Source organism: Dromaius novaehollandiae, chromosome W (assembly GCF_036370855.1).
Source record: "Dromaius novaehollandiae isolate bDroNov1 chromosome W, bDroNov1.hap1, whole genome shotgun sequence".
NCBI lineage: Eukaryota > Metazoa > Chordata > Aves > Casuariiformes > Dromaiidae > Dromaius > Dromaius novaehollandiae.
In genome coordinates this window covers 46,758,042-46,784,372 of record NC_088130.1, presented here as the reverse complement: position 1 = coordinate 46,784,372, position 26,331 = coordinate 46,758,042, and the positions used below count along the sequence as shown (strand labels likewise).

At 41.2% G+C, this 26,331-nt stretch overlaps 1 protein-coding gene across 5 annotated transcripts in view; it reads left to right on the top strand.

Annotated features, from left to right (window-relative positions):
• Positions 1–26,331, top strand: part of LOC135323508 (microtubule-associated serine/threonine-protein kinase 4-like) — a 290,162-nt gene that overhangs the window by 143,206 nt on the left and 120,625 nt on the right. The window contains exon 6 of one of the 5 annotated variants that reach the window (XM_064500491.1): positions 20,103–20,183. The exons of the other annotated variants lie outside the window; for them this stretch is intronic. Coding sequence (XP_064356561.1) covers positions 20,103–20,183 — 81 coding nt within the window. The remainder of the gene's footprint in view (positions 1–20,102; positions 20,184–26,331) is intronic. 5 annotated transcript variants of the gene reach the window in all.

The window sequence follows — 26,331 nt, the reverse complement described above, 5'->3', positions numbered from 1 at the left end:
GCCTTGTGCTCCATGTCAGGGTCTTGATCCTAGTTGCTGTACAGCTTGGGATCAGAGTACTGAAAAGAGTACCTGAAGTAGTAGCTGTGTTATGTGGTTTCTAATACCAGCCTTTTGGCTTGGAGCGGCAGTGCACTTCTGAAGAGAATCCCCAGACATTCACTTGTACTGTACATTTGGCTTTCAGAGCAGTTCTGTTACCTTCAAACTGGAGATTTATTTTGGATGAAGCCAAACTGGAAGATCCTCTGTAGGCTATTAATCTGATGTACTCCATCCCCTAAAAGGGTAGAAGGGTCCAAGCAATGAGTGTGTACAGAGCACGTGTACCAGGAGAATGCTCTTGGACCACTGAGTTCACGCAGTGTCTTCAAGTCTGTCTGCCTCTCCCTATCTGTCTTGTCTTTTTTGTTTGTTCTTTGGTTTTGGGTGTTTAAATCCACCTTACCTTCTGTGGCAGTCTCCACTTGTTGGGCCCCTTTCTGAACCTTTTGGCTCTTCATGAATGTCTCCTTTCCCCTTTTCTTTTTATAACTCTCCTTCCAGCAACTCCACCCTCCTAAAACTGCCAGCATGGTGCCGTCTGGGGCCTGGATGGATTCTGCTCATTAACCTGTGCCACAAGAAGGGTAAAAGCTACTTTATTGTTAGTATCAGGAGGTTGCTGCTGGGTATGAGAGGCTGGCAATGACATAAAATTTCAGAAGAAAAAGCTTCCTTCTGGAGGTCCAGGAACAACATCCAGATCTCAGAGGAGCATCATGGCAAATCAGGCATGTCCTTACTGGCAGAACTCTTGAACAGAGTGGGAGATGCTACCAGTCTGGGCAAATTTTCCTCTGAAGCCTCTGCCCTGTACTCCTGGGCAGCAATGGGTGAGCCAGCTGCCAGAGGTATTGTAGAAGTGGGATGGTTGGTTTGATTTTGAGGAGAGAGATGTTTCTGGGGCCCACAAACACACTGTTAAGACCTAAAGCAGCTGGGATGTGGTGTGGCAGCTGGAGGCAGCCTATGGTGGTTATCAGGACCTCTCCTCTTGTGGTGGCTGTTTCTTGTTGTTCATTAGTCCCTTTGGACATACTGTGTGATGTTTGTGGCAGTGGCTGTTTTGGCCTTTGTAAACACCTCTGTCTTTGCCTAAAATTTCTGGTTGAAGCTGATGGCTTATTACGAGGCTGCAGGTTGCAGAAACTCTGAATAGGGTGCTTCAGCCAAAAGCCTGTGCAACTGGGTAATTTTTATGTAGGGCTGAAAAGGAAGGGGGGGGCTGGGGCAGGATGGAGCTCTTCTCTTGCATTCTTTGCAAGCAAAGGTTTCTTTGGCAGAAGGATGCCCTCCTATTCTGCAGGGCCTAATCAGCTGGCTCTGTCTCTTTAATCTGTAATAAGCCTTGGTTGCTTGAGCTGTGGCAACAGCTAACACAGGCATTGGTGTGCTTTCCTGCTGTTGTGTGCCCTCTTCCTCCGCTATCTCCTAATAGTGGGAGTGAACAAATCATTTCTGTTTTTTCATCCTTTCTTCAAAATACTGTGGTGCTTCTGCTTGTCAGTCACGTTTTTGCCTAGCAAGGCAGTCAAGTTTATACATGTGAGATTTACTAAGGTCTGTTGTGACAGCTCTCATAGGCATGTGAAAAGGTCAAAAGGAGCACAGGGAATAAGTGAATACCTAATAGAGCCATGCTTGCCTGAAAGGGATGGCAGATCAAATGCCATGGGGGAAGCAAGTGTAGGGGCTAAAAAGGCTGACACAGGTTTTGGGAGTCAGTTGCTTTGTATTCGTTGCATGTTCGTTGCCACAGTGCAAAAGGCAGCGTAATTGCATATAATCACATTTCCTCCTGTCCCTGTTGGTTCGCTCATGAATGCCTGGAGTGGCCGTGCCCCTAGGCAATGAAGGCAAACGTAGCATCCAAGACAAATATGCTATCCCAGGTGCCCCAGACATATGCAGATGGCTGAACATGCAGCTGCCAAAGAAACTAGTTCTTACTGTTCTAGCCTGAATTAAAACGCTCATCTGTAGCTTTGTAAAGGTTGTGCAGGGCACGTAGGCATCGGAAATGCTTTTTCCCTTGGTTACGTGGTGCTATTTTGCAGTCAACTAACCAGACACATGTTCCACTTCAACACAGCATGTGGTATGGTACAAGTGTGATTAAACCAGGCGCATGCTTCATCCACACAGCCCTGTGACCCAGCAGCGCAGGGGGCATACATGCACATGCTGTGAGCCATCTTGCTTCTCATGGGAAAGAAAGTGCCAGCAGCCCCTTTGAGTCTGAGGCTGGAATTAATGACCTGTGAAGCTTTCCAAAGGCAGTTTTTAAGTCTGCTCTGGTAATCCAGAAAAGCCTTTAGGCCAACTGAATGGTAGTTCTTTGCAGTGTATGCAGTTGTAACTGCCCTGGGATGGTCACTGGGTTGAAATGTGGGATCCCACCTACAGTTTTCAAACTTTTGGGGACCGAAGGCCCTGGACGTATTGGTGTCTCCCACAACTGTCCAGAGCTAGAGAGAGCAGAGAACTGCCTTGAAGACCTCAAAGTCTGTGGTTCGCTTGTCCATTCCAAGCTTTGTAAGCCACTGGTAGGAAACAGAGGGTTACGGATCTCTACTGGCTAGTACTCGCGTGCTTGAATGCAAATATGGGCTCCTGAAAGCTCATCTGATGATGCATTCATGGCACCAGCTTACGGCAGCAGGCTTTGGCCATTACCCTCTGTATCCAGTGCCAGTCACCCCAAGGACTGCAGTCCCATCAGTCCAAGTTTGAATCCCAGGCATGGTACTTCTGATTAGCTGGGACAAAACAGTTTGAGCAGGAAAAAAATGCTTTGATCTGCTGGTTCTCTCCTATTACACCGTGCTGTTTGCTGATATAGACATATACTTAGAATTACAAAAAAGCCAGTGACAGAAGTTTACAGGGAAGCCAGTGCTTGCACTTGCAGGAAGTGGAGTTTTCCTAGAGACTAGTGAGTAGTGAAAACCCACAGTGTGAATGATGTCAGTAACATTTGATGCCACTTTATTTGCTGGAGTTTTGTGGTGACTTTTACTATAGCAGTTATTAGTTAAGTGTATTTGTAGCTGGTGCAAAGCTTAGGTTCGATTAGCCAGTCAAAGATGAACTAGACAGAAGAAGGTTGTTCAGGTCTTCTGTGTTGTTTTGGGAATGTAATCTGATTTTTTTTTTTTCCCTCCCTACATCTTTCCTTTGTACTTTCCTGGAATAGGAGGCTCCACAGTCCTTACTTACAAGGGAATGGCAAAGTCTTACATGGAAACCAGGCAGAGTATTTAACTGGTTTGGTTTCCAAACTGGCCCATGATTTACAGCCCTTATTTCATGAATGAGCCTGACAGTGGAGTCATAACTAATGACCAGTTTTATATAGGTGAGATGTTATTTTGGCGAGTAGGCAGTAGTCTGAAAGCAAAGATCAAAAGAAGTTCAGGCAATGAGAACCTGAAGCGCACTGGTGAAAGAGGCAACTCTCTCAAAAGTTTCCAGCCAACAAAAACTGTGGAAGTTTGCTTGCTAGATTTGGTGCACAAATGAGTCAAAATGGAAAGTCTGAGTAGAGAACTGGGATCCAAGGGGAAGGCCGAAGGTAAAATGCTACCCAACTACACAATCACAGGCTTTACGCAGCTGTTTGTTTTGAATGATGTCCGGGGATTGTTTGGCTTATTTATGATGGTGTGTCACTGAAGAAAAGTAATACAAGTGAAGTTAGCAGAGTGTTCATCTGCTAGGAAGCGGCTATTCAGGGCTGTGAGGATAGTCACAAGCCCTCAAATCTATCCGTGGTTACTCCTGGCAGTCACACTGTGCTCTTGTGTACGTGGCTTGCACCTGAAATTGCTGCAGAGCCATCTACCTTTTCTTTCAGCTGCAGTAGTACTAGTAAAGTGGTGCGGAGCTGGGGACTCAGCTTTGCCGCTGATCTACCTGATGGCGGGTGACTGCATTTTCCTCCACAGCAATGCTTGTAGCTCCTCTAGACCAGCTGGGCAAGTCTCCGCTATGAGCTTGTCTGTGCTGACTGCAGACAGGCAGACAGCACCACGTTGTCCATACATGAATGCGGGTCATGGTTTCTCTTCACCGCAGAGAAGGCTTAGTCTCCCCCTCACCCTCCAAAAAGAGAGAAAAATGGCAGCTTCAATTTGGCTAGAGTTGCACACCTCTGACAGTCCTGTAGCTGTTTCCATGCTGAAACAATAATGATTATTAGTCCTCTTCTTATTTTAGTTTGAGACATGAAGTTTTTAAGTTGAGGGGACCATTAGACCAGCTGATAAAGTGGGTGTTTTTTTTTTTTTTTTTTTTTAAAAAAAAAAAAGAGGCAGCGTTTCTGGGCTTCCTAGCCTCGTGCTTTGGGTGCTTGATTCATCATGCCAGAACTGTCCAATTTTAAACCTGGTTGTTAAGCCTTCCAGGATTTGCTTGTTTTGGAAGTAACTAACACCCTGGCTCTTGCATGAATGTAATGGTTGACTTGCAGTAGTGGAACCAATAATCTTTAAAATCAGTGACCAATGAAACCATTTTTGTAGCTTTAGTTCTGTTCTTTAAGCATCTAGATTTGTGTGTTAATGGTCAAGGAGTGTGTAGTGTTGGAAGTACTGCGATGTGAGGTTCCCCCCCCCCCTTTTTTTTGTGATTACATTTTTATTTCTAGACAGGAATGAACTAATTATACTAATAAAATTCTAATATTTTTGTATTCTTCTGCGATCATCTCACTCCCTTAGTAAGTTAGTAATGTTAGTAAGACATGAGCTTTTAAGTGTTGATAAATCTGCTAACTTGCTCTAGTGAGGTTAAGTACCTTTTAGAAGAAAATACTAGCCATGAGAACAGGATTTCCTCATTGGAGCTGAACTTCAGAGAACTAATGTGATTTGGCTTAATGTGGTACCTTTTTTCAGGTTTATTGAACAGTCTATAAGAGCATCAAAGAAATCTTCAGATCTGTCTGTATGAGCTGGTGCTGCTTGAATGTGCAATGGGATGTTGACCTTTTCAAAGAGCCCTTGGCATTCCCTATGGCTGACTTTGGTGCGGTATATGTATGCCCTTGGGTCAACAAAATGCATGTAGACACATTTGTGATCGTAACAATGAAAGCAGGAAATACTATATATTGTAATCTGAAGTTAGTGCTGTTAAAATATTTAATGACTTAGATCTGTAAGCGTATTTGGAGTGAATAAAGCAGGTCATAAAAATGTGCACTTCAAAATTCTTTTTTTTGTTCTTTTATTATATATGAATGTTCAATGCAGAAGACTTCGAAATGCTTGTGCAAGACAGTCTTCTGTTGGAGGATTCTGTTGAGCGCTCTCCTCCAATGACCCTTTCCCCAGATCTGCTTCCAGTGAATGTTTAGAAGGTTCAGGATTCTTGAGTATCAGTCAAGTATTGTAAAACCTAACTTGAAAGTAGATTTCTGTGGATTTGATGTGGTATCATAGATGCTAAACATGGTGATGGTTTTGGAAAGACAAGTATTTTGTTCAGTAGATGATTCATTTTCTGTGAGTCACTGAATAGGCCTTCTGTTGTAACAGAAAATTCACTTACGGTTGCCCCCTATTAAAGGGTCTGTCCTAGTAGCATTGAGACCCTGCTGAATATTGTTTTTCTACAATGCTGTCCTGCTTTGCAGATGCTTCTCTTCTAAATTCTGCCAGGAGTGCTATTTGTGCTATGGTCTCTTGACTTCCAGCTCTCTGCTACATGCTTTTGTGCTTTACCTTTATGGGCTTAAATGTCTAAGCTTTTTGATGAAAGCTGATTCCGTGTGTGTGTGTGTTTTAATATATATATATAAAAAATAAATAAAAACTGCTTTCATAGGGAATATGCTCTCTTGTAACAGGCAACATTATTCAGTTGTGTTTTTCTTTAATGACATATTTCCCTATAGAAATATTTATATGGCTTTTTGTAAGCATAAGACAGACTTAAATAATTAAAAAACCCTTCTGTCCTTTTAGTGAAAGACTGACTGCTGTGTTGCTGCTGCTGCTGTCTGTTCAGAGCACTTGCCTCTCCCTACCTGTTTGCGTAGTAACTATTGGGAGAGAACTAAGACGTATATGTTTGAAATTTGGCAGGCATACACATGGTAAGTTTATGAAACTGTGGGCATGCATGTATTTATGTGCACGGTAGGACCTTATTAAGGCATGAGTTATGTATCAACCAGCCAAAACAGTGTATAGTAATATTCTAGGTATATGTTAGTTGTTAATGAATAGGTGTAGGGTGTCGGGAGAAGAGCTGTGTGCTGAAGTCTAGATTTCTGAAATGTCTTATTGGTGCTTTTACTTTTTGAACAAGATACTCAGATACCTGTGGTCTTACAAAAGTCTTCATTAGAAGAAGTTTTATATTGTCAAATTTTTTTTTGATAAAAGAATAAATACAGGAAAATTAAATGGCATCAGCTAGCACTGAAATATAGCGTAAACACAGGCCAGATAAACAGATGCTTCCTAAGAACCTGGACCTAGCTTATCACTGGGTAAAAAGGCTTTTGAATTTAAACAACGGTAACTACTTAACCCTGTGTGGCGCAGAACTCTTCAAAAATTAGAGCTATTTTTGCCTATAGCTTTTTAAAAATGTTGCTACTTTTGTATTGAAAGGCAGTGCAGATTGAGAACATAATTATTAAAGCCTGATTTCTCAAATTTTTTAGTTTCAATATTGGCTTGATGTCTATTGACAAGGGACTTTATTAGTCAAGAGCTGTATTTGTTGCTTTCTAAATTCAAGTTGGGAGAAATCTCTCTCTCATTTTTATTTTTATTTTTTATTCTCCTAGTAATAAATGTGAAAAGTGGTGGGAGGTTGCCTAAATCTGAAGTAGCTACTCTTGGAGTTTTTCAGAAAAAAAAATTTTGACAAAATGAGTGCTGTTGAATTGGTTGAACTTTTGATATTGTATGGAATATTATTTTGGGGCTTTCACGGGCAAGTGCAAAATGGTGCTGTCTAACATAGGGAGATGAAGAGACACTTGGTGGGAATGTACGGAAGACCACATAAATGTATTATGTTTTGTGGCACCTCTTGCTGTTTTTTTGCTGTCTTTAATAATGATAAAAATCCAAGTGATGCTTGGACAAAGAGGAGGGAGCTGCTGTCTTGCTTTTCAACCAGACACCTGAGATGCTCCTAACTGCCTTCCGGCAGTTTATATTCCAAGACCACCCAGCATCAGTCTTGCTTTAATTTACAGTCATCTGCTCCTCTGTATGAGGAGGCAGTTCTGACTGCCGGGAAAATTTAAGAACTACCTGCTGAAACTCACTGTGGAGGAGTGGGTGAGAGTGAGGTTGCAAAGAGATTTTGCCAGATCTTGGCTGCTGCATGTTACTGATTCTTTTTGCCTGCTTGGTTTACACCTTGGAACGTTTTAGCGTCAATGTTTTAAGTTGTGATGTTCAATATGACAGCCAGTTGCTGGCTTAACTTCCCAGAGGTCTGTATATCAGTTTTTATTTTTAGCAGTTAATTAACCTTGCTAATAGACATATTCTTTTGATCTGTTCCTTTGTCTAGGTACCATACAATACCATAGATCTATCAACAGAACATGCAACTCATAAATGTTTTAAAAAATACATTTGAATTTAATAGAGGGCTTCTTTTAAACTATAATTTAAAAACAACCCCCTTGCAGAGCAGTAAGAAGTATGAACTCCAAATAGGCTCTGGCAAAATGTTTAGTAAGACCACCTGGGCATTTATCTTGTTGTACTTCAGTGGCGCATTAATAAACTGCATTATTGTAAATTGCTTACCAGTGTCAGATTTATGGGCATGCCTGTACATTTCAGGAGATCCATGATGCTGAAACTTTGCAGAGTTTAAGGCTGGAAAGGGTCATGCAGCCTGGCTTTCTGTATGTCGTGGGCTACGAAACTGTTGTTCCCATGCCCTGTGAGATTTGAGTGCTCTGAGTGTTGAGAAGTTTTGCTCTAAGCTGTTGCATGCTGCAGGCAGGGACCCAAGGAGGAGCCCAGTCCTGCTGAGGTCTGAGGCCCCCGCAGCGGCAGGTACTTCAGTTGGGCATGCCGTGCCGAGCCTGCGGTGCAGACTGAGCCCCTGAGTACAGAGAGCAGTGAACACCCTCTTCCATCACCCTCACCCTCTTCCCTGTCCTTCCCCAGAGCCCCAAAGAGACAAAAGACAGTCCTCCACCAACACCTCATATCATCTGACCAAGTTGAAAAATTCCTTGCCATTGCAAATTGGGCAATTATTTTGAGCCTCAGCATATGAGCAAGACATACCAGACAGGGATCTAAGAACAAGGATTTGTTATACCATCTGGTATTGCTGCCTTAGTTGTGGCCAATCTCAAATGCTTCTGAAGAAAGTAGGCGGTAAATGACAAAACAAGCAAGAATAAACCTGACCAGTTACACATCAATAGGAAAAATATTTCTTGACCCTGTCCAGCAGCTAACTGAAGCATGAGATTTGCTTTATAGGCATTGTGTTGATACAAAGCTGCAAGTAAAGTCAGTCTGCTGGCTTCAGTCAGAGGGAGGTAACAGACTGATGGATTCGTATTTCAAAATCCTCCTTCAACTACAGACACAGGAAAGAATGCAGAAAAGTAGGCTGGGCCTGGGTTTTCCCAGTTCCTTAGTGCTGTTTTGCATGCTTCTCACTGACACCAAGAAGCAGTATTGTACTCTCTTGCTTCTACATCATTCCTGCTAAAATTAATTTCAAAACCACAAAGTTAGCAATGAAACAGCTACTAGGATCTTGAATGTCTTTGAGTTATAACTTCGCATTGCACCTTTTAGAGAATTCTACAGCGTCTCAGGTTTGACTGTTGAATTTGATGCTAGAATTGTGAAATTCTCTCAGATGCACAGAAAAGAACAAAGCTAAGTTTTGAATATAGCAAGGAAGGAAGGCAGGCACTTGAACAGGGAAAGATACCAGAAGCTGATCTGTCAAGATAGCTGCTATGGCATCATGGTGAACGGTTCATTTAACAGTATATCCAGAGATCTTAAATTTTCCCATTGATGCAAGATGACAGAATACAGTATCACATGTGGGAGATAGTGCTACTTTAAAAAAAAAATAGGAAGCATTGTTAATGTACCAGATGCTTTCTCATCCTTGCAAGCTGTGCAGTATGACACTAAACTGAGAGAAAATTGTCTCTGAGTAGCACTTCTGAGTTACAAATGTGTAACTGTCATGCAGTGACCTGAATACCCATTCGCTGAGTGTATGCGTCTGATTTTCATAGGTGAGTATTGCTGATAGTTGTCGCTTGAAATGGGTACATTTCACTTAGAGATCATTTTATTGGGAGGACTATTCAAGTTCAGAATGATAAATCACAAGCTATCATCTGATAGGGCCCGCTGGGAAGATTCACAGTAACGCTGGCAGTGCCTTGAATAAATCACCAAGGTGGGGGAAGGGGAATTTAATGCTCTCTTGAAAAGTGGAAAATAAAAATTTCAACTTTTCTTTTTAAGTGTAAGAAAACAGTAACTTGCCTTGCACAAAAAATGTGGACAAAACCAGTTGTTTCTGCCACTGTAACTTTTTGAAGCTGTTCTCCGACCAGTGATATGTTTGCCTGACTGAATCACTTGTGGAATTACTGGCCTCTGCAGTGAGAAGGCAGTGGTAAACAAAGAATTAATTCCACCTCTGTTTAGGGTGTATATATATATATATATATCTTTTTTTCCGAAGAGAAAGAAAGGCCCAGAGGCCAAGTAGGTAACTGAGAATGCCAGGATAATGAGGGCAATGCAATTTTTGTTTTCAAAACCATGTTTTATCAGTTTTGCAATGTAACCATAGCAAAAGTAAGTTAATATTAAAATACACTAAATAAATTGTTGTTCTGAAGTTGTTTTGTCCATGCCAAGAATTGAAATCTATTAAAAAATATTAATGCATCCAGACCTTTTCACTGTTTTTTATCTCCAAAGCATGGTATGTGGCTAAATGTTACAGCATCCCTATAAGATAAGTATTTGCTCTCCTTAACTTGCAGACTAAGAATCTGATAGATGGAAAATCAGGGATAAATACCAGCTCGCTTTAAAGTGGTATTATAACTTTGGTGTTCTTTAGTCCTGTATTCACTGAATAATGACTATAATTAAAGTAAATAGTTTTTATCATGATTTCAAAATAGAATCCTAGTTTGAGGGGGGAAAGGAGCACTGTATGTCTACATTAAGTGTTGCTAAACAGACTGAGTTTGCTGGACATGCCTGAACAGCTGAACTGGTATGCTAAGCAAATTCGATAATGGGAATTCAGGTTAAGCGATCTTTGCTTTACGGACTGTCACAGAAGGGAGGTATCCATGGTCACTGGCTGTTGTGAATTGTTCACTAACTCTTGCGTACCTTTGGAAAATATTGGCCAAGTGTGCATGCAGAGCGGAAGGGTGCACTTGCTTAGTATCTTGGTACAACTGTTACTAAATGCTAAAGAGGAACGAAAACCAGAGGCACCTGCACTGTCAATGGCATTGTCTGCATTACCATTGTTTAAAGAAAAAGCAAATATATACCTAATGGCTGGAGAAGAAGGGGACCTTGAAAGCATAGACTATTAAACTGAGGACTGTGGTAAGGAAGAAAAGTCTTTCAGGTTTGTGTTTCAATTAAATAAAATCTTCTACTGTGCTTTTTTTTGTTGTTGGTTTTGGTTTTTAAGCAGATATCTGAGGTAGATTACTAAACACAGAGAGACACCAGTAAGGATTTAGATGACTAATTTGAGATGTGTTCTTATATTTCCCTTCTTAAATTTGACTTTCATTCTCTAGAGAAATGGGAGACTGGGGTTTACATTTGCAAAGGAATGCGGTTCTTAAAGAAGCTCCTTTAGTCCTGTTCCTCACCTTTTGTTTGAGGTTGTTCTTTCCGTATGAGAGAGCTTCTTGATAGAATTTGGGTCAATGTAGGCAAGATTTATCAATATTTTCAGGTTAATCTGAATAAAAAGAACAATTTAATTGCAGATTAGTGTGCAATATTAAAAGAGAGATGAACCAGAACCAAGGATGGATTGATTACACCATTGTGGAGATCAGTGTGTCTCCAGGGTAGGGAAAAAAAGCAGTAAGAACTGAAGGGAGTTCTTCAGGGAATTAACTTCCTGCTTAATTGAACTAATTTGTCTCATGGAATAACATTTTCCTCATTTTCCCCTTCTTCTTGAGCTGTGTAAAATGTTACTTATCCTTTGCTTTGTGTGGTACCTTGATGCCTGATGGGTTTAGAAGAATATAATGTACAAACCTGAAATAGCTGCTAGTTTTATCTTATGTACCAAAGCTTTTTTTAATCTACTGTCTAGAGTGGATGTTTCCAGTCTTCGCCAAGTTGCTAGCAGAGCTCCTCCTTGTGAAACAATGCTGTTTCTTGACAGAAGGAAAAAAAAAAAAAAAAAAAAAAGGAATTTTTTTCCAGTAGTTGTATTACAATAGAGCCCTGAGGAGAACATCCAGGCATTTTAGCCTGTGGATGCTGCAGTTTTCAACTTAAATCTCATTAATGATAAATTAAACTCTTTAACACAGTATTGCAGTATCGGTGATAACCTAATCTTTTATAGTAAGTAATGCAGTGCAGTACTAAACCAGTAGGATTAGTTTTATCAGTAAAATAACATTCATGACACCTACTTCAGGAATGCTACCAAAGTCCAAGAAATCGGTTAAATCGTTACCTTTGAGACAGTGATGTTGTTTTAGTCCTTGCAAGTATAATGAATGTTGTTTATCCTAGGAATAAACTACAGTTACTTGAAGTGAATGAATGAGATTTCTTTTGCGGTACAATGAGCCTTCTTTTTAACTTCCACTTGCTTCTTCAACTATATATTGATGGGACTGACTTAGATATAAGCAGTCTGAAATAAAGTGCAAACAGTTGTTTTTGACTAAATTGAAGTCAGCTTTCACTGGCTAGATTTCGTATAACTGCTGCTAATTTTTGCCCCCCCCCCCCCCCCGATACGTGTAAAGAGTTCCCATTTCCTCCTGCAGAAGCTGCATGAGTGTAACTGTGGGCAGAATTTGATCTCCTGCTATGTATTCATTTATTGTTTTCCAGTAAATCTAAATTTTCTGAACTTCTACCTGAATAAGGCAAAAATGCATAGAAGAAGAAATTTTTTCAAAGTCAACGTATAGCTGAATCTCAGTTTAGAATAATCTACCACTAATGTGATGTTAAGTGCCTGCATGAATTAGCTCTGTAAAGAGGTCGATTTATCAAAATAACCCTTACATGCAGTTGCTTGTGTTTAAACTGCTGTGTTCAATTGCCAGTCCTGCTCTTTCTCCTGTAGTCTGGTTTACTGGCAGTGTTGTCCTCTGGCGGGTAAAATGTGCCTATTGCCTAAGTGTTTCACACCATAAATCAGCATTCTGTGACATACTCTTTTGCATGTTTTTCTTCTTGGTGCTGCTTCAGAAACAGCGAACCCACACCCTGCTTGTGGGCTTGTCTCCTCATATCACCCTAATGATATTAAAATTGGCTTTATGGGAGTAACTCTTAAAATTCGTATCATGCTTTTGAGGCAAGCTGCACTTCTGAGCTGTACTTCTGCTGTTTTGTTTATGGAAATCGTAGCTGTGGTTCTGACCGGATTGAATGGCCGGCCGGACACACGCGCTCGCTCAGGTAGGCAGCGGAAGGGCAGGGGGCCTCTGCGAGGCTGCGTACCTGTGGGGCACGCGCACGGTCACAGCTTACCTGCAGGAATTATCAACCCTTGTTGGGCCTTGTTCATCAAGAGCAATCCTGTTCAGCAACAGAAGCAGCAGGGTGTACAAAAGATTTCATCAGAGGAACTGGGAAAAAAAAAAAAAAAAAAAAAAAAAAAAAACCCTGAAAAACGGAGCTTGTTTGTGAGAGGTACTGAACTGTCCGCTCTTAGCAGTTACGGGAAAAACACAAGTCTGTGGCTAGTCTTGCATTGTGCTACCTTATCTCTGCTCTTATGTGACTGTCTCCAAACTCAGCCATGAAGAAAAGCTGTGGGCATGGACAGCTTCACCTGATGGCTTCAGGGCTGCAGCTGTTTGGGCAGCTGATCCTTCTACACTTTTTTTCAAGTTTGAGAAGATCTTTAAAAAATGTTTTGTTGTCTGTTTGAGTAAAATTTGAAGAATATATTTTGAAAGAAGCAGTTGGAGTTGGACACTTACCTGACCTATGTGCCCTTGAAGGTCTGTGAGCGTACCCATGCCAGTTTGCAATCTTGAATTTATTCCCTTAGATCCAGTCCTTCTTTTTTTTTTTCTTTCAGATGGTAGGAGAATATAGAACCTCCTTAGTAAGATTATTTGTAGGATGCTTGGTTTAGCTGTGCTTGCTGGGGCCTGAGTTTGGTTTACTAAAATCCAGATGTGCCTATTATGCCTTAGACATTCAAAGCTGTAGTTCTGGGTATCCTTCAGTTTTGTTTCCAGTATCCTGTGCATGAATACTCAGGATAATACATTAGTTAAATAAAAAATGTTTTCTAATAGAAAAATGTAATAGGAAAAAAAAAAGAATTTAATGATTATTTCTTGCTGTGTGTGAGAAACACTGAGCTCTTCTGAGCTCAGGAGATGTGCTGCCTCCCTTTGTACAGTAGTGCACATATTTCTGATGTTACTCTTGAAAAATAAGTGGCAAGCACTTATTAAATGTCTAGTATTTGTTTCCTTAAAGTGCTACAAGCATCCCTTAGGGCGCTCTTCCTAACATGTTAGCTCGAAATGTAATTCTTACAGAAAATCTGAATGTCACCTTGAGCTGATGTTTCATTAAAAAAAATAAGCAGGCTTTTCTAGCAATAAGATCAATTATCAAAAAATGATTAACATTTCTGCCTATGGCTGTTGGGGGGTAGGGAATCCAGTGGTGTAGCCCCTCCATCCTTGGGGAGTGAGACTGGACCTGCCTCCTGCCGCCCTCAGGGAGGGCTGCCCAGCCGTGCAGGAGACGCCCACCAGCCTGGCCCGAGGCCGCAGCGGGCGCCTCCGTCGGCCTCCCCGCAGGGCTGGGCTTTGCTGCCCTTTCTGCAAAGAGCAGTGCAGCTCACCAAATGCCGGTTAACTTCCCTAAGCAGGAGGTCTCCCTCAGTTTCTGAAACCCATGGCTCTGTTTTGGCAGACTTCCTAATTTCTCCCAAAAATGAGCCGGGGTCTAAAAAGCGGCAGCTTTATTTGGTCCTGAATTTTGACTAGTCTGTGGAATGTTTCATGCCTGGAACAGGGCTCGAAATCTTGCAGAGTGAAAAAAATTGTGAGATTGATTTTATCATAATGTACAAGAGGTACAAATTAGAGTTGCATAGGAAAATTATGCAGGTGAGAAAATATTCTGACTCTTAAATTAGTTCAGATAAATACGTGCACACTAGCTTTGCTTTTCTTGGAGTTTTATAGAGCTTTAAAAAAATGCTAGTCCTCATGGAACAATTTGCAATATTTTTTATTAAAAAGGTACACTCAGACTAAGAGTATATAAAAAGGGAATAGAATTAAATTAAAATTAGCATCCTGTACAGCATCACTGGTATAAAACTGCCTTATAAACTGCTGTATACTGGTTTACTTTGAAGTGAGGATACCTTTAAAAAGATAGACCTGAAATTGATAGCCCTTTTTTCTGCAGTTTCCAGCTCTGGCTCTCATCCTTAATAAGATCTTTCAGTCATTTCCCTTTAACATTCAATGCAATCAAGACAGAACAGAACATTAACTTTTCCTTTTGTATCAGCATGGGTATTATAATATATTTGTTCCTCAAATCCCTTAGTGATAATTGTCCATGTTAAAGAGGAAGAGCATATTTTTCATTCAGTGATTTGCTGTTCTGTTACTGCAGAAGCTGAATGTCTGTTTAGCGAGGAGAGGGATTATGTGACTTAAACAAGATGGCTAAATTCTATTCGACAGGATCAGAGGGGGTGGCGAATGTTTGACATTTGCTGAGAGAAACTGTCTTAAGCCTGCAGGGTTGTGGGTGTTTTTTTTTTTTTTTTTTTTTTTTGCGCTGTCAGTTGGCGTAGCGAGGGGGACTCCTGGTTCCTCCGAGGTGTAAAGCCTGCGTGTGTGAGGGAGGCAAAAGCCTTTTTAGAGGATGAGGAATGAATTACTCGATGTGCGGAAAGGAAGGCTGCGTCCGCTTCACAAAATCAGCGCAGCGTGCGTTGCTGTTAACCTGCAAAAGGCAGCTGACAGCTCTCGGTGACAGCTCTCGGGGGAAGGACCCAAACTTGCGGTGCTCCCCCGCCCCCAGGAGATCGATCGTCCCTTCCTGTGTAGTGGCTCCTTTGGCTCGCTGTCACCGCCAGGATGCTGCCACGGAGTGTGTGCCATGGTGACAACGGGGTGTGCTAGCACACAACAGCCATGAAAGCCCAGCGGGAAAGGCTCCAAATTCCAGGGCTGACCTTGGAGTAAGTATTGTCTGTCTTTAATATTTTAATGGTTTCTGCATGATGCTAGCTGTCGCGCAAACGGGAGCTGTTTAACATATGTTTGTGCTGACAGTCTCGGAGCGCTGCAGCTTTAGGTTGAAGGAACACGTTTTAAATCCATTGCAGTTGGTTTCAGCAAATGTGCGAGCCTGGAGCCGGGATATTGCAGTACGTTTGGAAAGAAGGCATTTCTGCATATTTAAAGTTACTGAATGTCAGTGCGTGAGGCATCCTATCAGCTCCTAGTGAAAGAATCTGTCAGTAGGCCATGGTGTCTGTCTTCCTCCTCACTCTCTGTTGCTGTTTGTTTATCCCACTGCTGCCTTTTAGAAAGGCCTCTCTGCTGAATAGTAGAGAGCACTGCAAGAGATTAAAGCATTATAGAAATGCTATTTGCAAAAATCCATCAGGAATGAGCCATATTTTACATCTATAACTACATTAATGAACTGTATTTACATTCTGGAGGATTCCTGATGGTCTCTGCAGTAACTATGTTTACCTAGTTTAGCAGATATTTACTTGCTGTTTTCTTAAAGCTGATTAACTCATTTGCGTGCTTTCAGCAATTTAGAGAGTAACTACATGAAAACATGTAATTTTAACGTATAGTGATAATAAGTACAGTCTTTTATTGATATATGCCAGCATATATTTACCCTAGATTTGTTAGTCAAAGCCAAATATTTCTGTACATGCATACCTACATTTTACATTGACATGTACGTATGCATGTAGCAGAGACCCTGAGAACTCACTAATTTTATCTAGGCAAATAGATATGGTTACGTCAGATCCTTTAGTATTCCCAGGGACTTCCCCATTCTTGCTGTAGAAAAAACTCGAATGCTGCAAAAGCCTGCGGTAAAGTTATTTAGCTATGGAAGGTATTATCTCTGACATCTGCCATGTTTTAAAGAGGAGGCTATAGGTAAGTGTGCAGTGTAGCAAATAATTTATTCTAACAATCACATGAAGGTGACAGAGCACTTTATTCCAGGGAACAAGTGTAGATGTTATATTGGGTTCCCCACAACTGTGCTTGTCATAGAAATTCTGCATTTCAGTCTGGCTTCTTTTACTTAGAGCAGCGTATCTTAGGTGTGAGCACATTAAGCTGTAGATATTATTCTGAAAAAATAGCATTGCTGATTTCTCATGAGTTTTGGAGGAGGGTCTTATCAGGGAGCTCATTAAAATGGTTTCCATGAATAATTGATAATTGTACTTCTTTTAAGAAGTGGAAATTTAAGTATTTTTAAATCAGTCTTTGTAGAATTATGCAATCATCACATCAGAATAATATCAGTAACGGCAAAGGATGGGAAATGATTTGAGTTACTGTTTTTTTCAACATATATGTGTGTTTGTAATATGAGGCAATCATTTTTTTTTCATGGTTACCTTTTTTCCTGGTAACCTGACATAATTACACTTGCATTGCCATATTTCTATGATATTTAATTTCAGTATTGCTAATTGTTTTTGCTAAAACATTGTCCAGATACAGATCATTCATATATTTTCATTTTTACATATTTTTATTAGACATTTTTGGCCATCACTTTTTACTTTTTAAACTCCTATTTATATGCAAAGAAAGGAAAACAGCCTGTTTCAATTGCTGCCCCTTAATGGTTCTCATAAAATTCTTCCTTCCTGATGTGTCAAAGTTGAATCAATGCAGAAGTCATCTCAAATTCCTACTTTATCTATAAAACTTTCAGTTACCTATAAAAGCAAATCTATCTATCTATGTAAAAAGCTTATTCCTTGAGACATTGTTCAAACATGGTTTCTCATCAATTTTCTTTCAATAGAATTTAAATGTTGAGACTAGAATTCCATTGTATCTCTGAGAAATTATTCCAGTCTGTCTACTTGATATTCATTACTTGCAGAAAGCTCTTTCAAAGACTATTAAGAGTCTAAAATGAAGCATTCCAAATTTAGTAAATGTAAGAGTTAAGACCGCCTGTCAGCCTTGTGCATATGCACTGTGATAATTTGTTTTAACAGGTTTTTGCATGTAATTTTTAGGTCTTAAAAAGCAAAGCTGAAAAGCAATCTCTAAGAGCTGGATTGACACTCCTGTGTCATCAGTTGGTGCGAATTTATAGATGCGTAGCACAAGCACATCTGATGTTGAATGCCCTGAGAGTCTGCTCCACAACTGAGACTCTTATGTGTTACAGTAATGAAAATGAGAGATACTAGTTGAGTAGCTACTACTAGCCGGTGTAAGATTTTCACCTGCTCTGTATATGCCAGCCAATAGACAGAGGGAGATTTGCTTTGCCACTTCATGTCACTGGGATTTGCTCACAGCAACGGGAAGGTAGTGACTTAATCTCATTTCTGATTAGGGTCTGAAGGGAGTATAGTCGTCTCCTTCAGTGCCAGCCCATTTTCTTCCTCTTCCTTTCGATGCTCTGGTTCCTTGCCCCTAGTCTTTACTCCACACTGCTCCCCTCACGTTGCCGAGCCCTGGTGGCCTCTGGCCAGCCGGTGCCAGCCCTCCTTCACTGTCCACCTGCAGTTCTCTTTTGATCGTTCTCTGCTCGCTTTCCTGGTTCTTACCCTTCTGGAGGTTATTCACTATCTGCGTTGCCTGCATCCTTCTCTTCGCTTGCTGCACACCCCCAGGAACAGCCCGGTGAGCTCTGGCAGCGCAGGAGAGGTCACCGGCTCCCAGGCAGAGTGGCAAACAGGACTGCCTGCTCTGCTGCTGCTGGCCTGAAGTGGAGAACAGAGAGTATGGTGTAGATGGAGCCTAAAAAGGCAAAAAAAGCTTTCTCACAAGCCTCTATTGATCATACACAAGCAAAGACCTTTCCAATGCATGTTGCGGCAGATCTGTACAGTGAAACAGAGAGAGGACACCAGTGAACCAGCAGGGATCTCCATCAGTCATTTCCCTTGCTCTGCAGGCCTGCACAGACTGACTGGTATGAGCCTAGATTCAACCTAGCCATTTCAGGAGGGATGTAATGAGCCTTTGGCTCTTAATGGAGTTTACTGGCTCAGAAATATTGTCGTGCTAGCACGGCTTATCTGCAGCTGAAGTCAGACTAGCTCCTCTCCAGCTGCTGTGCCGTGTTCAGTGTGCCCTTCTGTGCCCCGGTGCTGGGCTAGCACAGGCAGAGCCAGCAGCCACACGCACTGGCCCAAGCACGGGAGCCTTGTCAGAAAGTAACAGCCTGTCTTTGATGCAGTGTGGCATCTCCCTGCCAAACTTTGTGTCTTCTCAGGGGCACAAAAATATGAGAACCTCTTAAGAAGGATTAAAAGAACATACAATGTCAAAAATGTGTTTTCATTAATCTGTTTTAGAAGCAGTAATACTATTTATGCTGAAACTTTTATGCAAAAAAGCCTGGATCAGGTGTCCACCTCGAAAGGTTTTGATGGGAGCATTCTAAAGTGTGGCAAAGCTGCATGCAGTTGAAAACAAAGGTTTGGGTTGGAGCTAGTTGTATTCAGGGTATCAGCCATTTGTGGCTCCCCTGGAGACAGGACAGGAACGGGAGCACTGGTGGTGACTGGCTGCGAGGGTCTGCTATGTAGCAGAACAAGTCATTGCGCAGGTGTTAGAAGGTACCCATGAGCTCTGCCTTTGCTCAGCCTGCACTGCAGGCAGAGCTATGTGTAGTTTTGGACCAATGTATTACTCCAGTGAATGGCAACAAGAGGCATGCTATTTTTAAAAAAAACAAAAAAACAAAAAAAACCAAACACCAAAAAACTTGCTTGCAAGCATTATGGGGAGATGTGCATGAGACCGCATGAATGTATTTTGGAAGTGTATCTGTGAAGTCTGTCCGTGGCCTACCATTTTATTGTGAGACCTTTTGAATTGAGCTGCACTTTAAGCAACTTTAAGGAACCTTTGAAGCCAAATGCTCAAGATTTTTTTTCTGTTTGGTTTTGTTTTTGAGATTAGTCACCTATATCTCCATTTGATTATGTAGATAAAGGACTTTGTATTTGTGACTAAGCATTTCATGTTGAATGAGAATTGTTAGTAGCTAGCTGGGTCACTTTTAATTTTTACTAAGTGCCTGAGTCTTAGGTGCTCAAATTAGAATTTTTTTACCAAGAGTTTTCTTATTACTGATGAAATTATTTTTTAGTTTTCCTTTTGTTTTTTAATGGAACTGATTTGCATATCAAATAAGCTTTAAAAATTCCTAAGATTAAGGGAAAAAAAATAAGTGAAACGTCTCTACTGCATATCCTGTTTTACACAGGATGCTTAGAGGTCTGAAGCAAGTTACCAGTTCCTTCTTTGTGGACTTGTATGCAGGTATGCCAGCATCGTTCCTGGAGAGATCAGTAACAGTCAAACGTATACAGCCAGCACCAGATTTCCTTAGGCTATTTTCTAAGGGTGTTTGGTATTTGTTTTTATTTAAATCAATTTCATTTTCAGGCATGTGTTAGAAACTGTGGCTACTGTCAGTCATTTCATTTGGGAGGACAGTATTGTTTTGGCACTAACTGAAACTCTTTTCGTAACTCCTGCACTAAAACATGCAACTCTTACTAAACCTTCTGTTTACTAGAGATGACGTTATTTTAACTTTCAGTCTCACCCCAAGGAGCCTGAGCCCAACCCCAACAAGCCCTTGCAGTCCATGCAGTCCTCTGTTCGCTTTTCATTTTTGGAGGTAAGCGAGTAAACTTCCATTGTTGATATTTTCTTCTTTATCCAAAACCTGACAATCAAAACATATTTCAAGGGGAAAACTGAGGAGAATCAAACATGTCTGTGCAATCAGGAGAATGTTTTACTTGACAAGCTGTTGTTCTGAAGTTAAAGTACTTTAGGGAAAATTACAGTATAATCCATATTTTGAGAGGGATTAAGGAGATTCCAGATATTAATGCATAGTTCATGTGGAGTTGTAGAGAAATCCACTAACTATATTGCATTTTTATGCATTTAATTGTACAACACTTTGTTACTAGGTGTAATAGGCTGAAATACCTTTAAATTGCTTTTGTTTTACTTTCTGTGGAGAGATTGCTTGTGTATGTGCTCACTTTCACCTTCTTGTAGTTAGAGAATTGTCATAGCAGTTGCTCTGGCTTTTTTTGGTCAGGAATGCACGTGCTATTGAAATTTTGTAGTTTGTTTCCTGTGATCATATCTTGAGCTGTGGTCTCTCTTGTCAAAAGTCTAAGGTGAGTTCAGAAGTGAGGGTGATTCACTGAACACATTTTTGTTTTTTGCTTACCTGACAGGCAGTAATATGTTCTGCAAGGGCAGGTACCAGAAGAGTTGAGTATCCGAGAGGTATGTCCATTTAAAAGAACCTAGTCGCTTACAGTAGGTTCGTAGGGCTGTTCCTTCTGCTGGGGTAGGAAAATCTTATTTCTAATACAGTAGCATTTTAGATAAGCCCTAAGCAGACACGTACAATATCCTTCTCATTCTCTTCTTTCTCCTACCCTGTATTTCATACAAGAGGATCATTTTTTGTTCATGTCAAAAAGATGTGGTTATGAGATCAAAAAATCATTTTTTGACCAAAAAAACCCCACTTGCTATTATGGTAAAATTGTCATAATAGTTGAAGGATGTTTGTCATTTAGAAAAACGCTTTTTGCTTTCTTCAATTTCTTGATTCAGAAAATAAAACTGCCTTTCGTAAGTGTGAATTAGTGAGATTCTGCTCCATGAGGAAAAGTAAGTTTCAGAATGTATTAATAGAGGTATCTGTATCATGGATTTAAAAAAAAAATTAATAATCAAAAGTTTCACTCGATACTGTGAGGATGAAGGCATTTTAGAGCAGTATCAGCTTGCTAAATTACCTAATAAGGTGTATTCATGCCTATTTGATACCAATGTCTTTAATCTAGCATGGCAGTGAAGTTGTTTGGATGTGTTATTCTGCTTCAGCCTACTTTAAGTGTCAGTTTGTTTTTAACTTTAAAGTCTTTCTGGCATGGTTCACATGTCGCTGAAAAATGAAGCAATAATTTTGGCACTTGCTACGTGTTTCTGAAGAAAGATTTTAATGCTTTGTCATATTTACTGTTTTGCTATGGAAGAGATGGGATGAGAATCCCAATTTTGTTCGTTTGCAGTATGGTTGAAATCACTGAATACATTTTGTTCTCAGTGAAAACTTTGGTGTGTGTGTTTGAATTCTCTGCAAAATCAGTGTACTCCATGGAGTTTATTGTGGTGGTAGGGAAAGACTGGTACTTCTAAAAACTAGTATTCTCTAGTACCCTCTTTAATTTATATAGCCAGAACGAATCACTTTTCCTGCGGGAGGAGGAGAAATGCTCTTTTTCAGACTAGCAATTTTATGGAATTAAAAGGCTGTGTGGAAATACCTCGACCTGTGTGAGCTGCTGAACTGTGTCTCTGGCCTTGTGGCTGTCCTGCTGTCCAGACTGTGCTGTGGGCACAGATTTCACGGGTTTTGTCGCCTTTGGAACCAGGCACTAAAACTGGGCCGCCGAGGTGTTGGCCTGCCCCGCGTGGCGGCAGGGGTGCCCAGCAGCGCGGGCCGGAGCTGGAGCCTGCTGCCTGGCGGTGGGCGGCCCTGGGAGCCAGCCGCCCGCGGCACCCGGAAGACATGGGACGGAAGGGAATTTCTTGACGTTCTTTAACGTAACTCCTCCCCAGATTGTCCTGAACAATGTCAGAATTCCTGCTTTTTTTAAAACTTCTGAAATGAGTCTGAAGCTCTGCCAGACTGCATTCTCCCTGGAATGGAAATTTGAAAAGTCGGGTTTAATTCATTCTGAGTCTTTGTTCTGTGTGTTGTGTTGCTGTAGCTGTAGAGAGCTTTTGGTGTTCAGAACAAGACCGACCTAGGTTAATGGGGGAAAATGCGTGTGTTGGTTTTAGGGTATAGAAGTAATTAGCATTTCCTGCTCCGTTAGCTTAGAGTACTCCCATGTGTGGGAGGAAAGGAATTACTTCAATGTGACTGCTTTTGCTCGTATTCAGAAGTGCTAGCAGGATAGGGCATTTACCAGTGTGAACGGATAGGATTTTCCTGTGGTATTTCTCTAACATGCTGTCTCATCTCCCCTGTGTCCTTTGGCTGGCGCAGCTGCTCCTTAGGCGGTTGTTTCCGTTGAAGTTCTGCTTGCAGTAGTTGTCACATACAGTATTAGTCTAAAGGGAACCTTTTGCCAGCTAGATGATAAACATCATTTCAAAACAAACTGTATCATCTTGTGAACAGAAGTGTCTGTGGTAGCAGAGCCTGCCGGTGCAGCATGGTGGTGGCATTATGGTAGAGGTGCTGGCTTTGACAGGACAGCTATCCGTGTTTTACTGGTGCTCCCTGGAGGGACCGAGGGGGAAAGGTTTTTCAAAGTTCAGGCAGCTAGGCGTGTGTTTCCCATCAGCTTCATAGCTGTTGTTTGTGTCTTCTGAAGTTTTCAACTTCCGGGGGAAAAAAATTATGTACTGTTCTAGCACAAATTAATGTAAACAGGAGCAGCAGACTTGTAAGGGAAGAGGGAAGGTGCAAATAACATAAATCACTCAGCATAGCTGCTGAGAGATTTTAGAGGGTACTTATTCTTCTCATATAATAATTTTAGGGTGATTTTGAACTTTGTTTTGGGTGTGTTAGTGTCCTTTGGGATAGTAATGAGGAATGGAGTGGCAGGAGTACTGGAAGACGACTAGGGGAGAAATGCGAAGTGTGAGAAGTTGCAGTAACTTCTAATAAAAAGGCTAAAGGAACTGGCAGTAGTAAAGTAAAAAATGTAGAGCAGTATAAATCTTTGAGCTTGATTAATAGGGAAGGTGGTTGGAAGCAGAACGTTTTTGCTCAATCTTCTGCTTTACTAGAGCCCCTGATAGGACAGGGGAACTGGAGCAAGTCTGTGGAGGGCTCAAGTCCACATAGCAAGGAATAGCAGTTTCTGTTGCTGCCCGCCTGCAGTGGGGCTCCAGGTGGAAAATTTGTGTTTGCCACCTTTGAGTGCTCTAAATCTTTCTCATGACCAATATAAGACACTTGCCGGCTGATGTTTTCACTCTGTGATTGAGTTGTGCCTGGTAAGTTGATGATTTAGTTTGTGATTGTTTCCTGCCTTTGGACATTTACAAACCTTAAAAGGATTCAGTGCTTGTAGGGAGAACTAGAAAAAAGTCTTTACTACAGAGAGATAATTCAAACTCCTTATCATCCTTCTTAGACAGAAGGTTTCAGCTGATACAAAGGCGTATCTTAGTTTATCAAAAAAATGATTGTGGCAATGCTTCCTGAGCGCCCTGGCAGGGAGCCTCCGGCCTGCAGGCGCCTGGCCGGCAGCACCTCGCTGCCCCTCTCGGGAGCGAGCGCGGGAGCAATTAATTCCAAAGCCTCAGCAAAGGAGGAGGCAAACACAAAAAGCCCAAGCTTTTTTGTATTTTTATGATTTTTTTTTAAGACAGTCTTATTTCTTTGGTAAAATCCAGTTCAACATATCTAAAGCTTTGAATTGACAGGAGGGTAAAGGAAGATTATTAACAACACTGTTTGATAATGCAGACTGCTCTCTTAGCCTGCTTCTGAGGGTGCCACTTAAGAGAGCATTTTAGATAGTGATATTATCTGCTGATTTCAGTTACCAATAGCAGTCATTAAAAGTAGAGCTGGTGTGGACTGAATTTGATTTTACGACAGTGAATTGAGAGAAAAAATATGTCAATGTCACAGATAGCCTAGAGCTCTTAGCCAGTTGCTGGTGTTCAGTACTAGATTTTTATATCTGAAAATGTTGACACTTATAATTTTTCATCAAATGTAAGCTGAATATTTAATATGCATGAGTATCCATTACAAGTCTTAGGAAGAGTTAATACCAGATTTTGCAACTTTATAGAAATTGAAAATCAAACATTAATTTTCACTGAAACTGTATTTAAGCTGTTTGGATTTGTATATGCAACTTGAATACAGACATCAAAATCTATTTAGTCAGTGTCCTCCTGTTCTTGCACATTCTCTGCCTGGGCTTTTATTTATTTATTTAGGACATTCCTGCATCCCTAAATCAGATCAAGGCAGCAAGCGTAAAATAGCCACTTTTTGGCAACTGTATTGCTCTGTTTGAAAAACCCCTCAATGAAACTGGTGGATCTTGTAGAAAAGCAAACAGGAAAGATTCCAGGTTTTTTTTCTAAAAGTGAACATGTTTAAAGAGCTTTTAAGTGTTTTATAGTTTTTTACTGTGCTGTGTGTGCACATGAGCATATGTGCAGATGTGAAAAATGGAAAGCGGGAACTTAATTTCTGTTTTTCTGTCACTTGAAAACATAAGCCATTACAGAAATCAGTAGTGGCATTTTTAAACTTACCAGCCTCCCTCTGCTTAAATAGGGAGGAGAGTGATATGGTCCTTTTTTATTTGTTTCACAGCGTGGCCCTAGACAGCCGGGCTGGAGGGGTTGGGGCAGCGTGGGGTGGGGGCTGCTCGCGGCAGAGCTCTGGCAGACGCCCACAGCCTCACGGATGACTGAAACCTGTTCAGCTGCTGGCTGCTCATCCCTACGACTGTGCTCCTAAACCTCTTCCTTTTGTGAGCTCTTGTGATAGTGTGGCTGTGGTCAGGTTGGATCACTGCTGTGGCTGAAAAGGGATCTTTTTTAGAAGGGGGCTGAGGAGGGAGCAAAGGATGGATTTTCAGTTTCGTGGGAGGCAGAGCTAATGTGTGCTTGGGCTGGCTCTCTGCTAACCGCTGGGCACCTCATTTGACGCGGCTGCTGGCTGTAGCTCCAGAATTTACCAGCTCAGACCTGGTAACAACCAAGGTGACAGCTGTTGTGCATGATTGAATCTGGTCCAAGTGTATAGTCTAAGTAGCCCAGATAGTGAATATAGTAGAGAGGAAGTATTAGCATCCCCTCTGTGATGAGGATAGGGATGACATGGTTTTCCCAAGGTAGAGTGAAATTTTGTAGAAGAGTTAGCAGTTACATTTGGACCATTTTTGTCTCAGGCTGTTTTTTTCACTTCTGTATTATCTGCTCTAGAGCTGCTGCTACTTTGATTTACAAGGTTTTAAAAGATGCAGAAAAAGCGTACTTCAGAGGATGCCTCCTTTCCCCCGTCTTAATGCTGCAGTCGACATACCCAGGGATGTTCAACCTGGGCAGGAATGGAAAGGAATCTGCTGCAAGCTTTTTTCTTCAAAATTTATTTCCACCTTTGCTTCTTGGGATCAGTACAAAGTACCTTGACCTTAAGGTTATGCTGCAGGATTCATTTGTTGATCTGTGGCTCTGGAGCAGCAAGGTCATGAGAAGAACAGACGTGGGCGATGCACGGAATCACTTGGCTCCACTTCTGTCCCAAGTTATTTTGTTTTTGTTTAAAATGAGGAAAACCTACCGTCTCATCTTTTGGAATAATCTGTTTAGCATTCATTAACACCTACTATGAAGCACAAGTTCCTCAAGGTGAAATGAATTAATATTTAGCTTTCTCCTCCAAAAAAAGATTCTCTACTCCAAAGTTGTCATTATGTCCTTGCTGCTCTTTTACCTCTTTCTGTGAGCCTTTATTTAACCATACAAAACACATTTTCCTTGGATACTTCCCACAGTTTCTCTTTTTAAAACTTGTGATTTTTACAAGGGAGTGCTGTTTCAGTTGGGACTTGGGGTGTGTGAGTATCCTTGGAAAATGAGAAGCAACTTCTGTGTGTGCATGAAGTTTTCTGGTGAAGAGCTGGGTTTTGAGGAGTGATTAGGTAAAAGTAGCCCCTTTTTCAGCAGGTCTGATCCTCTGTGTATTTAAAATCACTATACCAGCATTGCCTTTTGCAGTATTTTCAAAGCTTTTAACTTTT